Here is a 17,159-nt window from a genome sequence, read left to right as displayed (position 1 = left end):
GAATTACACGAATAGAATAGAATTCGACTAGATGTTTAATGACACCTTAGAAAAAGGAATTAAAAGAATTCATAGTTTGGGTCATTGGAAAGAGAGAGAGAGAGAGAGAGAGAGAGAGAGAGAGAGAGAGAGAGAGAGAGAGAGAGGGAGAGAGAGAGAGAGAGAGAGGGGGGGAGGGAGGGAGGGGAGAGGGGGGAGAGGGGGGAGAGAGAGAGAGAAGAGAGAGGGGGGAGGGGATGGGGAGAGAGAGGGGAAATGTTTTATTTAACGACGCACTTAACACATTTTATTTACGGTTATATATCGTAGGAATTACACGAATAGAATAGAATTTTACTATATGTTTAATGACACCTTAGCACGAAAAAGGAATTACAAGAATTCATAGTTTGGGTCATTGGAAGAGAGAGAGAGAGAGAGAGAGAGAGAGAGAGAGAGAGAGAGAGAGAGAGAGAGAGAGAGAGAGAGAGAGAGAGAGAGAGAGAGAGAGAGAGGGGGGGAGGAGGGGGAGATGGGGAGAGAGAGGAAATGTTTTATTTAACGACGCACTCAACACATTTTATTTACGGTTATATATCGTCAGATATATGGACCACACAGATATTGAGAGACACTGCGTGGGCTACTCGTTTTTGATTAGCAGGAAGGGATATTTTATATGCACCATCCCACAGCCTTTGAGATACCAGTCATTTTGCATTGGCTGGAACGAGAATTAAATAGCCCAATGGGCCCACCGACGTGGATCAATCCTAGACCGACCGCGCAATAGGCGAGCGCTTTACCACTGGGCTATAATATAATATGGCTAATTTATAATTTGAGACTTTGTAGCCAGGATTTTATATTGGGGAGGGGACACTAGGCCTATTTGGCACCTTCCAACGCCACTGACAAAAAAGGAGCTTATACCAGCTTTCGTTTTTATATTATTTTAAAAACAAATTATGCCTTATTATTATTAAAAATTATTGTTATTTTATCAGGATAGTCTTTTATTGTTATACTTCCATGTGATGTTTTGCTGCACACAATACACAACAAAGGTTAGAAATTTTGTCAACAAGAGATCACTTGCCATTATACCTTTGAGATAGTCCCCAATATGTTCAATACAGGGGAGATAATTGACCTGTAAAGTCATCCGGGACTTTCCAAAATGGATTCCTTGAGAGAAGTGCGACGTGAGAAAATAAATGAAAACATCTGAGATTTTCTTTATCAGCACAGTGTTCTGTGGTGATATGGAAGGGGAATAGAACAGCACAGGAGTTGAGGTATCTTTGTTCTAATATGATTGTAAAGATTTTGCTTTAATTTAAGGGTAACATATTTTAGCTATGTAAACAGAAACTGACAGACTGAGATTTAGTGAGTGAGAAAAAGCTGTCAAGACTCCGACTCAGACTGTCACTAGTGTGGGTGTCACTTCAAAGCAAGGGGTAAACTGATGTCTGACTTCGCCACTTGTGCAGCTTACTTGAACAGTTTATATATTTTAATGTGGCCATTTTGAATAAGATTTGACAATACTGGCATATTTCCTCGAGCTCCCCCCCCCCCCCCCCCCCCCCCAACTAGCCCCAGTATTCTGACTGTAAGAGAGAGCTCTAGACGGACATTTGGACGCTCTTATTACAGTCAGAGACCAAGCTATGTAATTTTCTTTCAATTGCTTCCCACCAAATAGTCCGAGATTTCTGTTTTAATACCACAACAATTCTATGTTTGACATCAAATACATTTACATCAATCATTTTCAAGTTCCTTGATTTAAAAAAATTCACATATTAATCACTAATACACACACTACAGAAAATAACCCCAACAGCACCCACATTCAGCTAAACTTTGGACAGCAGAATTCTAAGTTCGCCGACCTATATCGTGATGTAGCATCACATGATTGCCCACTCAGCCATTTCATCTTGCAGGGGCCGTCTCATATGATAATACGACAAGTGCCTGACAATCGCCCCCCAAAAAGTTTTTGTTTGATGACACTGTTAAAGCACATTGATTAATGATTGATTCATTAATCATTGGCTGTGGATGTAAAATATTTGGTAATTTTATCAGTGTTAGAGAGGAAGCCTGCTACATTTTTTCATTAGTAGCAAGGAAACTTTGATAGCACATACCACAGCCTTTGATATATAAATAGCGCAATGGACCCACCAACGGGGATCGATCCCAGACTGACCATGCATCAAGTGAGCGCTTTACCACTGGACTGCGGACAATCACCAAAGCGACAGAGAGTGGTAAACACACACACACACACACACCCAGAGAAACAAATATTACATTCATGTTTTCTCAAGGTGAGAAAGTATTTGATTTACGAGTCGTATGCCTACTTGGTAGGTGTACCACTCTGGTATATCAACGGCCGTGGTATGTACTATTATGTCTGGGATAGTGCATATTAAAGATCCCTTGCTACTAATGGTAAAATGTGTTTCCTTTCTAACACTCTTGATAAAATTACCAAATATGATTAATGAATCAATGTGCTCTAGTGGTGTCGTTAAACAAAAAAAAAATTGTTATGCCTTTGAGATAACTGTTCAAACATAGTATTGTTGTGGTATTAGAACGGGAATCTCTGACTACTCTTTGGTGGGTAGCGAAGCAATTGAAAGAAAATTACATAGCTTGGTCTCTGACTGTAACAAGAGTGTAGAACTATCCAAATGTCCATCTATCTCTCTTACAGTCAGAGTACTCGGACTACCCCCAACCAACATTTTGTGTTAAATTGTTAAATAAATACAATGTAATTTCTGTGCAACCCCTGTAATTTCTCACGGCAATGTCATGGAGATTGGCGTGGAGTTTTTCATTCTCTACAGCACTTTTTTTTTTGCTGTGGACATTTTTTTAATTGCAGGAGATGCTGTGTAATATTTACACGATTTAGAGATCCAGAATTTGAACCTTTTAATACTTTGGGAAGACTTCTGACCCTGTCAGCATTTAGAGTTCAGATCAAATCAAATCAAATCAGTTATTCATAAATACATAAACAGTATAAGTGAGTGGTGCCACATATTGTGGTGTGTTGGGTTAACCCTCAGAAGAATGATGTGATGCAATCGCAGTCCAAACTGTAACTTAGTTCTATAACGAAATTCGAACACTTTTCAGGACACAGCCCTCTATGTTAACCTTTCTGCCGGGGGCTAGATGGCGCCTACTTCTATTTTGTTAGGCACCAAATAGCAAACTTAGGAGCCATGATTATATATATATATATATATATATTTACCGATAAAGTGTACATGTATATGTATGAATGAATGTGTGTGTATGGGTGTGTGTGTGGGTGTGCATGCATCTATGTGAGTGTATGTAAACCATTGGTGCAAATATTAAAGAACTTTGAAAGGCATGGAAGTTGGTGTGAATATTAAAGAACTTTGAAAGGCATGAAGTGTATCACTACTATCAGAGAAACAATTGTGCAATTTATATATGTACTGGGTGGGTGACTTTAAATAGTATCTGTAATTGTCTGGTGAGTATTACATCAGAAAGTAAGTTTCTACCATAACAGATTGTAATAATCTGATTAAAAGAACTTTACTAAAATGCAACGCTAGAGTGGCAGTCCTAAAATAAAACTATTTAAATTCATTGATGTATAGGTTATGAATAAATAATAAACAGAAATACAAGTTTTCTCTGCTTTTTAATTCATGCAAATGTTAATGACACATTTTATTTGTAACAAATCAGGTCCATGACAAATGCCTCATAGTCGTAACATTTCAAGTACATGTATTATATTCTGGAATTTTTGTATATATTCGAGATTCGCCAATAGTTGACTGGTTTTCTAGTTTATGCTGACGATGTGTATGTATGCGATATAAAAAAAGGTTGACAGATCCCAGTGTATGTTAATCACATGATCGACTTGTCATTTTTTGTTTAAATTGTTGATACGGTTGTAATGTTTTGTTACAAACTTTTACTTTCCTTTTAAATAAAGTGTTTTATAAGGTGTACCAAGAAACGTTTTATAAAATTTGACTTCGATCGTGTGGTAAAACATGGTTGAGGTCTGTTTTCATTTTGTGGTATTCAGCAACTATTTTACTTCAATTGTCCCCTAGCGTTTTTATTAATCTGTTTATACCAACTTTGGTTTGGTTGCCCCCTTGTCGACTATAAAAATGTTTTAATCGCCAAATGAAACAAATGGTTGCATATATGCGACCGATGCAGGGGTTCAAAAAATTTCAAAAAAATACTTGCCACAGGGCAAGTGCCAATCAGATATTCACTTGCCCCATATATTTTTCCACTTGCCCATACTTCTTACGGTAACCAATTGTGTTGCTCCTATTTAATTTAATGCAGTGCTTAATAGTGTAATGATCTCGAAAGTAATTGGTTTAATTGCACAAATAAAGAATTTTGCCAATAGGTTACAACACTTACCTAAGAAGTACTAAATGTATATGTCTGTCCAGTAGTATCCACTGTCTTCTCTACTTGTTGATTTAAAGTTTATGTTTTAAATAGTGTCCATTTGTTGATTTAAACTTTGTTATTTGTTTGGTAGTGTCCACTTGTTCATCTAAATATAATTATTGTGTCGATGTATGCCTTAGTGACCACTTGTATGACCGTGGATGTTGTGAGATCCCTTTACATTCGTGAGCCATTCTTTTATGGCTGGCATTGGTTCAAACATATTTAGGGATTTTGGCCCATGTGTCATTATTGTGTGTATATTATTTTTAAATGTTTGCCCCTGAACACTTCTCTGGGGTGTTTTTACCCTGTTAATAGCTGAGAAAAGTCTCTCGCAAACAGTCGTCGTGGCTGGGCTCAAAGTAAACATGAGCTCTGTTACTTTGCAAATGTTTTTAAATAGTGCAGACTTGGTAAACAACAGCCGGGGAGGGGATGTACATCGATTGCAGCCTTGAATTTTTAACTTATTGAGCATACTTTATTTGTTAAAAACTTAATAAAGCAGAACAAATGAATATATTCATGTATGCTTAGAGAGCATCACACCATCACGATTAAGGCATATGGCTAATGAAATCTAACTTCACCTTACCAGTTCATTTTACACGAACGTAGATTTACATTTGCAAAGTACTGAAACACATTAAGTATTTTCTGCTACAAGGTTTATTATATCTAAACTAAAATGTCTTGCATCTTTTATAAGCATACAGTTCATAATACTTATGCTCTGTTCAAGTGAACTTGGAAATTATAAATTTGCTTTACGCGCCCGTTCATTTGCAAAGAGCAGATTCCGGAATCACATTAACGTCTAATTTAATTTGAATATGACATTTTAAAACTGTATCCTACCTCAATAACCATGTTTGCAAGGATTAAACATTATGATTGCATACACAAGGATGTTATTTCTAAGTTTGAAGATCATCGAACCGATTACTTATGAATTCAGTTGAACGCTCAGTGGCGGAAATTACCGATCTTAGTCGATAGTAAAAGGGGAATAACTCTAAAATTGTTATCGAACTTTTCAACACATTATTTTCAGTTTTGGTATGTCAACACATTGGCAAGAGTTCCGATCGTTCCAGCATTTAGGGTTAGGGTTAGTTATCCGTAGAGCTATGTAAATGCTCGCACGATCGGAACTCTTTCCAAAGGTTTTACCGAGATTTGTAACAAAATGTTAAAAACGTTTTAGGTGTTACATTAGTCACTTGTCATCGGGCATATGCAGTTAACATAATTACTTGCCCGGCATGAAAATTCCACTCGGCACGGGCGTCGGGCGATGGGATTTTTGAACCCCTGCGATGTAGAGGCCTGGGACAAAATAAATAAAGGAAATATTGTTTTTTCCAAGGACTTATTAATGTATCAGTTCAATAATTTATCCACATTTTAGTGTAGAACCAGGCCTGAACATATTGCACGAACAATCAATTCGTTCGTGCAATCGGTTATGCAAATATATTTCGCATAAACGATTTATTGTTCATGTGAAATGTGCTAATGAAGTTTCTACATCGCATCTTTTATCAGAGTACAAACAATTTGACGATTTCCGACATATATTTTATAATTACATGTAACAGAAATTGCAAATATTAGTCTAGTTAGAATACTTCTGTTAGGAAATGTAATGTATTCTCAATGGTTGTTATATGTCGCCAAAGGGAATTCCTTCAAAATGCAACCAATCAGAAATTGCGATACTTCCATTATAAATATTAATCAGAAAACTTCACTTATTACGAAGAATGATCAAATATCAAACATGGCAATATTTTTCCAATGAAAAAAGTTATCGTGACGGTGACAGTGGTCTTATTTATTAAAATTAATTTTTAAGTTCTTTTATCATTTTTTGAAAACAGGTTATGCAAATCAAACTAGGTTATGCAATCTTGTATGGCATAACCTATTTTCCGGTTATGCAAATTTTAAATTTGTGTATGCCTTTAGAACTTTGTTATTGATGGTTTTATTACTTTTTCTAAACCAGATTTACTTGAGTTCATCGGAGTCTGGTGTAGAAGGATTTCACTGTATTAATACTATGAACATCTGCAATGTAACTACATGCGCATGTAATTAATAGTCTGTTTGATAAAAGGTAAATTCTTTTTTACTAATGCTTTATAATTCCTATTCTTTAGGTAGCCTGTGTGATTGTAAAAGCATCATGGGCAATTCTAAATCAACAAAATGCGAGGAGCCACAAATGGGTATGACGCAGCTGGAGCGAGAACTGCACCTGGCTGTAATGGCTAATGACCGTGAAAGTGTTCGCAAACTCTTGGCCCAAGGTGCTGATATTAATTATCCATGGAACAACCCGACAGTTCCCAGCGTAAAGGACAGTACAACCCCACTTCTTGCTGCGGTGTCACTGAACCATGTGGAAATCAGTGTGGTGAGAATGAATACCTGACATCACAGTGAAATCATTCACTCTACCTGTTTTTAAGTTCATATTATTTGTGAGATTAAAAAAAACAACAAAAACAAATTTAGATAAATATTTTTGAGTGAATTCACTTGCTAAGGGGAGGTAAAAATTGAACCAGTCTTAAGTGGAGTGATAGTTCCCCTTTAATGGCAAAGTCTGCTTGTAAGTGGAAGAATATCGGTGGTTGCATTTTGAATAGTTTTCTGATTGTCCCAGTAGGTCAAACTTCATTTTATATCCTAATAATATAAATTTTGTTGTACATACGAAATTATTGGGATACCAAATCAAGTTTGGGTTACTTAAAATACTAGGACAATCAGAAATACCTTGAATATACAGATATTGATATTCTAAAAAAAGAATATATATTTAATATGTAATACTAATTGTTACCAAAACAATTATTAGTCGAAAACGTCTTACATTGCAGTGAACTCAGATTAATCTTTTAAATTGGCAAGTAAATTTTTAAGCATGACCAGTGGCAGTGAATTTGCAAATCTATTGGTACCTTGGCACAGGAATTAACAAATTTCAAGCCTCGTCCTGTGTTGAAATTTCCACCACTGATGGTGTACTTTTTCTATCCCACATGACCATATATGATGGAGTCTTTTTCTCCCATCCATTCGATAAATAAACCATTATTTTACATGAACAAACAAAGATGGCTGAAAAAGTAACTTGTTTATTTTATCATGAATAAACTGCACTATCATATTTGCTGTGTCTGTTTCATGTGTTACATATAATTTAACACTACAAATTAACAAGATAGCTTTTAAAATGAAGATTTTAATAACAAAATATCTAAAACTAAAACTATCAAACTTGCATTAATATGACATCATATATTACCAACGCTGTAATACTCCCCATGTTAAATTCAGTGATGTCATAGCTATGCAAGACAGATTTATTCCGTATGGGCTAACGTCATGGAATGGGTCTGCAGTGTTCTCGCTGGGTGAAAATTAAAGGAGGGCGGCCGCTCGGCACCACACCCTTAAAAAACCCCACACAAAAAACAAAACAAAAAAACACCAATAAACGAAAAGCAAAAAAAAAAAAAAAAGGGGGGGGGGGGGGGGGGAGTAGTTTGGTTACCATAATGTTGTGTGTTGGTAGACTGAGAAAAGACATACTCCTTATTTTGCCTACAAAAAAGTGCAAAGGGGTTTCTAAAAAGACTCGCCTTTTAATTGAACCGAAGATGATATCGGTCTGACATTCACGGGCAGTTCTGGTTTTGCTGGACCGATCAAAGTTTTAATATTATTTTTAATAAAGATTTCAAGATATACGAAAAACAAAGATGTTTGTAAAGTGATCTCCTAATGTCAGATACATTTTTGTTATTTCCATCTTCATCGAATGCATCGATCGCTGTGATAAAATATTATCGCCAGCTGATAAAAAGTAGTTTTGTTTTTGTAAAGACGGTGTATATATTATTTGGCACTCAAGATAAATGATTTTAATGATAAACACTACCACTTCCGTTGTTTTTATAAGCGTTCATATCCCCTCAAAATGAAAAGTTTACAATATTTTATAAAGAACTGCTGAATAAACAGAATAACAGAAAGTAAAAATCATCAGTTTCAACCAATTATATCTGCAACTGAGGACAAAATATCAAATGATAGTTAGTGGAAACAAAAGACAGAATGACCGTTCTGATCACGTGACAAATTTGGTGCCAAATAAGGGTTTTTTTTTCAATCGGAGATTGCCGAATTGCTTATATAAAATATAACTTTTATTGTGTCTATCAAACATACAAATGGATACAGATATTGGACAAAATAGAGGCTGTTAAAATACTGTTAAATTACGTTACGGTAATGTTTCGGCAATTGCTTTTTTGTACACGACGCGGTTTGTTTCCTTTGATGTCCAGTGTGCAGACTGATCGTTGTTTTTTGTGTGGAAAAAAGTGCATTTGGAAATAGCAGAGATAGGTGCTGGAAAATAAAGAGGGGTGCTCAAAAATAAAGGAGGGCGGGGAACGTGAAAGGAGGGCGGCAAAATGGAATAGCGGGGCGGGACGCCCCGCTTGAATGGAACAGCGAAAACACTGGGTCTGTCTTGCATAGCTAGGGATGGGAGAATAATGTATCCATATATGTGGTTATTTTTTAAAATAATATTTTATACTGAATTAAATCAAGGTGACTTATTAATTGGCCTGATTGTGGCAGCAATATTTTGGTAGGTAAACCCTATTTTTATATAACTTGTAATCTAGCATTTGGTATATATTTATTTTATTTACAGATATTGTTAAAAGCTGGTGCCAGTATTGATCTTACTGATCGCCGCAATTGTACACCTCTATACAAAGCAGCCTATCATGGCAGGCCTATTCTTGTTGACATTCTAGTTCAATCAGGTAAGCGTTCATATTGAAAATGTATTTTATTGTTAGTAAAACAACATACACATAACTTGTCAATTGGAGACTGGGAACAGTTTTGTTTTTGAAATTTTTATATATTAATTGCAGTTGATGATCCGTTGATATTGATTACTGTATATCTTTGACTATTAGTCGGTCTCGGGGATCTAATCCTAACCCTAATTTCAATCCCTGAAAACATAACTTCTTTTATTAACCTATTTATAAGTTGACCCAAGAAAATATTTTTCAGCAAATAAGAATAGTGAATGAATAAAATGTGTGATATTTCAACAATAGAAAATTATTTTAGGAAATACTTCTTTTCACATTAAGTTATGCTTGGCACACACCTACCGATTAATGCTGACATGTCAGTCATATCAGCATTAATCAGTAGGTGTGTGTAGGGCAACGACGCAACAGTCGCATCTAATTTTCAGTTTTGCCCAACTAGCGTCAGTTGATATGTTCAGGTGCAGATTTTCAGACTACTGCTCACTCAACAGTCGAGTGGGTGTTAATCGGTAGCTGTGCGCAATAAACTATCAGCATGAGTAGTATAGATTGTACTAAACAAAACAACCAATTTCTTTTTTTTCAGCATACAGTATAACCTCGATTTAACAGCCACTAATGTACCAATGTAGTTGTGGCGTCATTTCGAGTTGGCAGTATATCAAATATCGATGCAGTCATATTTATCACAACGTTGAGTAGCAACTCGCAATGAGGCCCTGGTCAAATCGAATGCACCTATCTGTCACATGATCATCAGACTGTCGTTTGTTCCTTTCCCACGAGCACTAATTGGGCATGAATCGCTCTGCTTCCCAAAGCTTTTGTTGTTAATTGCCACTCGATAACACAAAACATATTTACTGGATACCACCAGTGATCATCGGTGTTAGATTTTCACCAGTCACCAGGTTAATTACAGCACCATGATTGACTTCTGATCACATTTGTGGTGGTATTATTGGGGGGATTATAATGACTAAATGGAGTTTGGTTCAAAAAGGGCGATGGTGGATAGCGAAGGTGGCAGTAACTTGAGGGAATTAAACAGAGATACAAACGGTACTTGAAAAGAAGTTGGCGGAAGGCGGTGTTGACGTTAAATCGGGGGGCGATAAATCGAGGATACACTGTACATTGAGATAAACTAACTACTATTACTGGTAGTTTAAAAAAAAGAGAAGTTTTTTCTCTCTCTTTTTTTCTCATTAAGCCATTACATAATGTATATCTTGGTGTGTTTTTTTAAACTTAAAGTTCCTGTCATTTATATTATATATTGTTGTATTGAGATTGGGAACTGTTTTTAAATAAGAAAAAGCAATAAACAAAACTATATGTACATTGTATGGTTATTTACCAAGAAAAGTGAAAAAAAAAGGAACAAATTGTGACACCCAATGAGTTTAAGGTACATGAGACATTTAATTGTGTGGAATTCTTGTTAATGATTTATCTCATTCTTGTGAACTGTTTCAGGTGCTGATATTAACAAGCCAGACCAGGAAAATCAGACTCCCCTCTATATTTGTGTACAGAACGCCATTGTTCATTCTAGTTATGCCACTGTTGAAAGGCTGCTGGCAGCTGGTTCATCCGTGCATATGTGAGTTCACAGTTAGTAACAGTTAAATACAGACTGAAGCAAACGTACCCGACTGTATCCATATCTTGTAGAATTTGTGTTTGTTTAATGATGGTCACTAAAATTCATAAGGCATGGCCAGCATAAATTAATTCACACATGACCATTGTATTGCTATCAGACATTGTCTATGGTAGAATTGGACCTATGTATTGGTTACTTTTCCACGACTGGTATATCAAAGTCTGTGGTATGTGCTATCTTGTCTGAAAGATCCCTTGCTACTAATGGACACATGTAGTGGGTTTCCTCTCTATGACTGTGTCAAACTGACCATAAGTTTGACATCCTCTACAGGATAAATAAATTAATGTGCTCTAGTGGTGTTGTTAAACAAAAACACTCTTTCAGTTACCTTTATAAAGGTATGGCATGTTTAAAACAGATACAGCTACCTCTGTGCTATGGGTATTTTTGGGCATCTTTGCTCTTAGAGATCAGGTGGTTTAATCATTGAATGAACAGTAGTTCCACGGAGGAAATTAATGTAATATATGTTTAATTGGTTTTTACAATCTTTTATTACCGCCACATTTGCATCTTTTGGATCAGCCAACAGGAGTATGCCTATTTTAAGGTCTCTCCCTAAATGTTTACAAATACAATTTTTTTTATGAGGCCAAGATGACAAAATTAATAATTTGGTATTTACCAACAAAAAAAAACATGAGAGAGAGAGAGAGAGAGAGAGAGAGAGAGAGAGAGAGAGAGAGAGAGAGAGAGAGAGAGAGAGAGAGAGAGAGAGAGAGAGAGAGTGTGAGAGTGTTAGAGTTAGAGAGAGCACGCACGCACACACAGGTTGGGAGAGAAAGAGAGGGTGGGGAGAGATGGAGGGAGGAATGAATATGAATATAGACTGCTACTATAATGATTTTTTTCTGAATTGAATGATAGAATATACCAATTTTATATCGAACGTTTGTCTCCTTACTGTTAAAAATAGTTATCCAGTGATGTTTACTAACTGTTTTTGGCTATTGTTGGATGTGTTTCAGGTGTGACAAAGATGGGATGGCTCCTATCCATGTTGCTGCACACTGGAAACTGAAGGACATAATTCGCATGCTTCTGAAGGCGAAGAGCGACGTGAATGCGACTGACCACCGCGGTCGAACTCCACTGTACGTGTGTGTCAGCTCCCTGAGCACGGGACTGTACAAGGACGACCTGCGCTACCAGGTCCCCTGCATGAAAATTGTGTATGCTGCTGGGTGCGATATGCTGAACCTGGTCGACTGGCTGAGGTGGAAAGGTCCGGGCATTCCCGAGGAGATGCTGGCAGACGACGAGGCATTCTCGCGTTGGTACAAGACGAACATGGCGTCCCCCCACTCTCTGATGAATCTCTGCCGCAAGGTCATCCAGCAGCAGCTCGACTTTGAGCGCGGCAGCTTCCGCCTCCTCATCCCCAAACTGCCTGTCCCTTCGAAACTGCAAGATTATCTGTCCCGCAAGCTGTTCCACCTCCCCACTCCATAGCACACGGGATACACGCAGGTTACTGTTGTAGCTGTAGAGGAAACTAGTGCGAACACTTAGTGTTCGACAGTTGGATTGTCGAGGACAAGTAGATTACATTAGTGGGTTAAGTCGGATGTAAAATAGACCATGCTGGAGATAAAAGGCATGGTGACATAATTTATGCTTAAGATGTGCAGAGACATGTTTTGTGAAAATACCAATTAGAGATAACGAACATGGTGCATATCTATTTATGTGCATTCATTGTCTGTCGGTGATGACAAAAGTTTAAATTTAACAGCTAAAAAAGAAGGTTTATTATTTCACCAACATGAACAAAATGGTAAACTATCATTGTATGCAGATGAAAACGTACTAAATTATATTAATGATTAAAAATAAGAAAGTATACTATATTACGTTAAAAAAAAAAAAAAAATACTATGAATTATTAATAATTGAGAATATTATAAAATGACCATGAAAATAATATAGCTGATTTGAATTTTTACCTGCTGTTTGATATAATTTTAATTCAGTTGATCCATGGGGAATGTTTTACAAGGGTTTGTATTTAGGTCACCTCATTGCCATTATTCTTTTACTTTTTATGTGAACTGTTTTTATTGTTTCTAAAGCCCTGTTCATTCTGTTGATCAGATGGACTAACTCAAACACTGTAATGTGTCGGGGTCCGTGATAAGAGGTATAATGATCTGTGGGTCGTGATATGATGCATATCCCGATATGTGGGTCATAATATATGTATCCCGATATGTGGGTCGCAATAAGATTATGTATTGCAAAACTTAATGGCACTGAACAGTATAAAATATTATCGGTAATTACAGCTTTTTACTTAACTGTCTTGCCTGAGTTATCAAGTTCAGCATATTCAATGTGTTTCTGGTTATCCTAATGTTTGTAGTAGCTCAAAATTGATTTTATGCAAACCAGAGAAGGTACGTACCTTGGTAACTAGTGCTGGTGACTTGATCACACACACACGCATATATATATATATAATGGGTGTATCACGACTTGTTCACACACACATATATATATATATATTGTGTGTTTCATGACTTGATCACACACGTAATTATATTGTGTGTATAATGTATTACGACTTGATCACACACACACACACACACACACACACACAGATATATATATATATATATTGTGTGTATCCTGACTTGATCACACACAGATAGATATATATATATATATATATTTATTGTGTGTGTATCTTGACTTGATCACACACACAGATATATATATTGTGTGTGTATCATGACTTGATCACATACAGATATATATATATATTGTGTGTATCACAATACAGCTGGCCTTAATCAATGCATAGTGTTGTGATACAATACCGTATCGCAGCATTTGTTACACCTCGTCAGTCGAATTACTGTATTGTCACCTGAAACAATAGCCTGGAGTAACAAATCAAAATACCTTGGTGAAACTAAATGGTATGTGACCAAATGTGTTCAGTGCATTACTAATTCTAGCTAGATAGTTAAAACATTGTTTTTGACTGTTATTAGAAGGAAAGTTAAGATGTAGTAATAGGTTAGTAATAACGATCACTAGTATTTGAACATACGAGAAAACTAAATGTTTAGTAATGTGTATGTTATAGCAACGGTCAGTATTACTTATATTTACATGCAGACTTTTAATGTAGTAATTAAAATTTATTTGGTAACATATTTAAAAAAAATCTGCATAGTAAATATGTACTAACATTTGGTTGTACTAAAACATAAGAACACTATAATACAGTAATACTTATTTATCAGCAGTTGTAAACAAACTGTCGATGTAGAAATAATTTGTTAATGGGAAGTCATGCTGATATATGTCGGACAACCTACATACAAGTAGATACACTAACACTTATTTAGTAATTCGGGTGTACTGGAAGGTATATTGCTGGCACAATATACTGTGTATTTATTTACTATGAACACAGTTTAGTGCAATCACCAGTTGTATGTCATGTTAACACAGTGTTTCCTTTTTCTGCTTGTTGCTACTTAGCAGCTTTCAGAAATATAACTCGGATGGTTCTGGAATATCATGTACGTGTAAGGTATATTTTAATGTGTTTAACAAGGTTGTTAAAAATAGGTACAAAATGTTATCTTGTATTGTATATACATGTACTTGTTCTGAATTTCAAGTGGGTATTAGCAAGTTCTTTTTGTTTACCTCAAAACAATTAAGTTGAGAATCTGAACTTGAGACATTATTTTTGTTGCATTGTTTACTAGAAAATATTTCCGACCTATCTCTGAATATATTTTGTGTGCAAATATAATTTTCGGTTCTTTTTGTGTTGCATAAAAATATTTTAAATGTTTATTTTTTAATTTGATTATTATCTTTGTGGGGAGTTATTATGGTTCAGAGAACTAATTGTTGGCTTAATTTTTAAATTCTTAAAAACATCACATTTCTGAAACCTATTTTTGTCGGTGGTACATACATTTGTTGTACAAGTTTTTAGATAAATATGGTTTAGTGGTACATGCTAAGTACTGATATTTGACAAATTTATCAAATTAATCTACATGTGTCATGGTTAACAAAAGCCACAAAACACTATTTACTTTTGCTTCTACAACTTGAATTCCTGATTCCTACATAATTGACCTGTTTGATATTAATATATTGTGTGAAGCAAAAAGAAAGGAATGGTTGGCGACACCTTAGAACATTATTACTGTCGTTACTGGGTGTCGAACCTAGTATCTGTGACACGCGGTCTTGGACAAGAGGTAAAACCCAACTGCTGCCATATAGCTTATTTTTCATTCAGCTGAAAATAGTCTTATGCTCTTACACAAACAGGACAGTTCATACCATGGCCTTTCATACACAAGTTGGAATGGAATGAGCCAATTCTTCTACCAGTCGTATGTGAGGGGAATGTACTGCCTGGAAGTCATATAGTGCAATATTTGCATTGTCAGTATTTTAGCCTAAACAGGGATCTGCTAACTTAGCTTTAGTTATCCTGGTGTAAAATTATTCACTTCATTTAGTCATAGTATGTTGTAATGGTTGTCAGACCATTCCACAGAAGTGCATTTCAAGTAGATATTTAAAAAAGAAGGCTAGTTTTTATACACCATAAAGGGAAATATTTTTGTGAGCTAATAGTTCGTGATTAACATCTCAAACAGGATTTTTCTGGAAATAAATTTGCGATGATACTAGAGGAGAAATGAACAAAGAACAAAATTCCTTACCATATATGTGTATTAATAATAAATTATACTATAACCTATACTGTAACTAGTACATCAGTAACAGAGAGCCACTGTATATATTCATAGTATTGGGAAGTTAACTCATTCAGCCCACCATTAGTGACCTTTAATGAGACATTATATATTTGTATTTTATAAACACTAGCAATGAATTAGGTTTGCAAAACCAAATGTACCCTTATTTGTTTCTTTCTACTGTCCAGTATCGAGAAACATTGACTGTGCCAAGTGTGTGTTTGTGCAGGAAATTCTGCAGAATGGCAATCTAGACTTGACGAGTGAAGCTTCTAAAAGGAGTGGTTGATCATGTTCCCTAGGAAAATATACCCTGTAAACATATACTGATACTTTTCTAATTACTACATGCAAAATGTAAATATATCTCACTGGTTAATTAATTATCTTAGATCAGTGGGGATCATGCTCCTATAGAAGTATACTGGTAAATGTTTACTGTTACCCCTTTAGTATTAACCAATATACTGATACTTTTCTAATTACTGCGTGCAAAATGTAAATATATCTCACTGGTTAATTAATTATCTTAGATCAGTGGGGATCATGCTCCTATAGAAGTATACTGGTAAATGTTTACTGTTACCCCTTTAGTATTAACCAATATACTGATACTTTTCTAATTACTGCGTGCAAAATGTAAATATATCTCACTGGTTAATTAATTATCTTAGATCAGTGGGGATCATGCTCCTATAGAAGTATACTGGTAAATGTTTACTGTTACCCCTTTAGTATTAACCAATATACTGATACTTTTCTAATTACTACATACAAAATGTAAATATATCTCACTGGTTAATTAATTATCTTAGATCAGTGGGGATCATGCTCCTATAGAAGTATACTGGTAAATGTTTACTGTTACCCCTTTAGTATTAACCAATATACTGATACTTTTCTAATTACTACATACAAAATGTAAATATATCTCACTGGTTAATTAATTATCTTAGATCAGTGGGGATCATGCTCCTATAGAAGTATACTGGTAAATGTTTACTGTTACCCCTTTAGTATTAACCAATATACTGATACTTTTCTAATTACTGCGTGCAAAATGTAAATATATCTCACTGGTTAATTAATTATCTTAGATCAGTGGGGATCATGCTCCTATAGAAGTATACTGGTAAATGTTTACTGTTACCCCTTTAGTATTAACCAATATACTGATACTTTTCTAATTACTGCGTGCAAAATGTAAATATATCTCACTGGTTAATTAATTATCTTAGATCAGTGGGGATCATGCTCCTATAGAAGTATACTGGTAAATGTTTACTGTTACCCCTTTAGTATTAACCAATATACTGATACTTTTCTAATTACTACATGCAAAATGTAAATATATCTCACTGGTTAATTAATAATTATCTT

The 17,159-nt window shown here is 35.4% G+C and overlaps 1 protein-coding gene across 1 annotated transcript; it reads left to right on the top strand.

Annotated features, from left to right (window-relative positions):
* Positions 1-1,155: 1,155 nt before the first annotated feature.
* LOC121384087 (poly [ADP-ribose] polymerase tankyrase-like) lies at positions 1,156-13,614 on the top strand. Its single transcript, XM_041514314.1, has 5 exons — positions 1,156-1,277; positions 6,651-6,907; positions 9,227-9,341; positions 10,845-10,971; positions 12,006-13,614. Exons 2-5 carry the CDS (start codon positions 6,677-6,679, stop codon positions 12,487-12,489), a joined length of 957 nt encoding a protein of 318 aa, XP_041370248.1. The 5' UTR covers positions 1,156-1,277; positions 6,651-6,676; the 3' UTR covers positions 12,490-13,614.
* Positions 13,615-17,159: the final 3,545 nt, after the last annotated feature.

Source organism: Gigantopelta aegis, chromosome 10 (assembly GCF_016097555.1).
Source record: "Gigantopelta aegis isolate Gae_Host chromosome 10, Gae_host_genome, whole genome shotgun sequence".
NCBI classification, from domain to species: Eukaryota; Metazoa; Mollusca; class Gastropoda; order Neomphalida; family Peltospiridae; genus Gigantopelta; species Gigantopelta aegis.
Note: the sequence above shows the minus strand (reverse complement) of the source record. Positions and strands in the feature narration are given on the sequence as shown.

Excerpts from the sequence above, each read along its gene's own strand:
- LOC121384087 (XM_041514314.1), top strand. The coding sequence starts at position 6,677 with ATGGGCAATTCTAAATCAACAAAATGCGAGGAGCCACAAATGGGTATG. Across the intron at positions 6,908-9,226 it reads ACCATGTGGAAATCAGTGTG|ATATTGTTAAAAGCTGGTGC; the intron begins GTGAGAATGAAT and ends TTTTATTTACAG. Across the intron at positions 10,972-12,005 it reads GCTGGTTCATCCGTGCATAT|GTGTGACAAAGATGGGATGG; the intron begins GTGAGTTCACAG and ends GATGTGTTTCAG.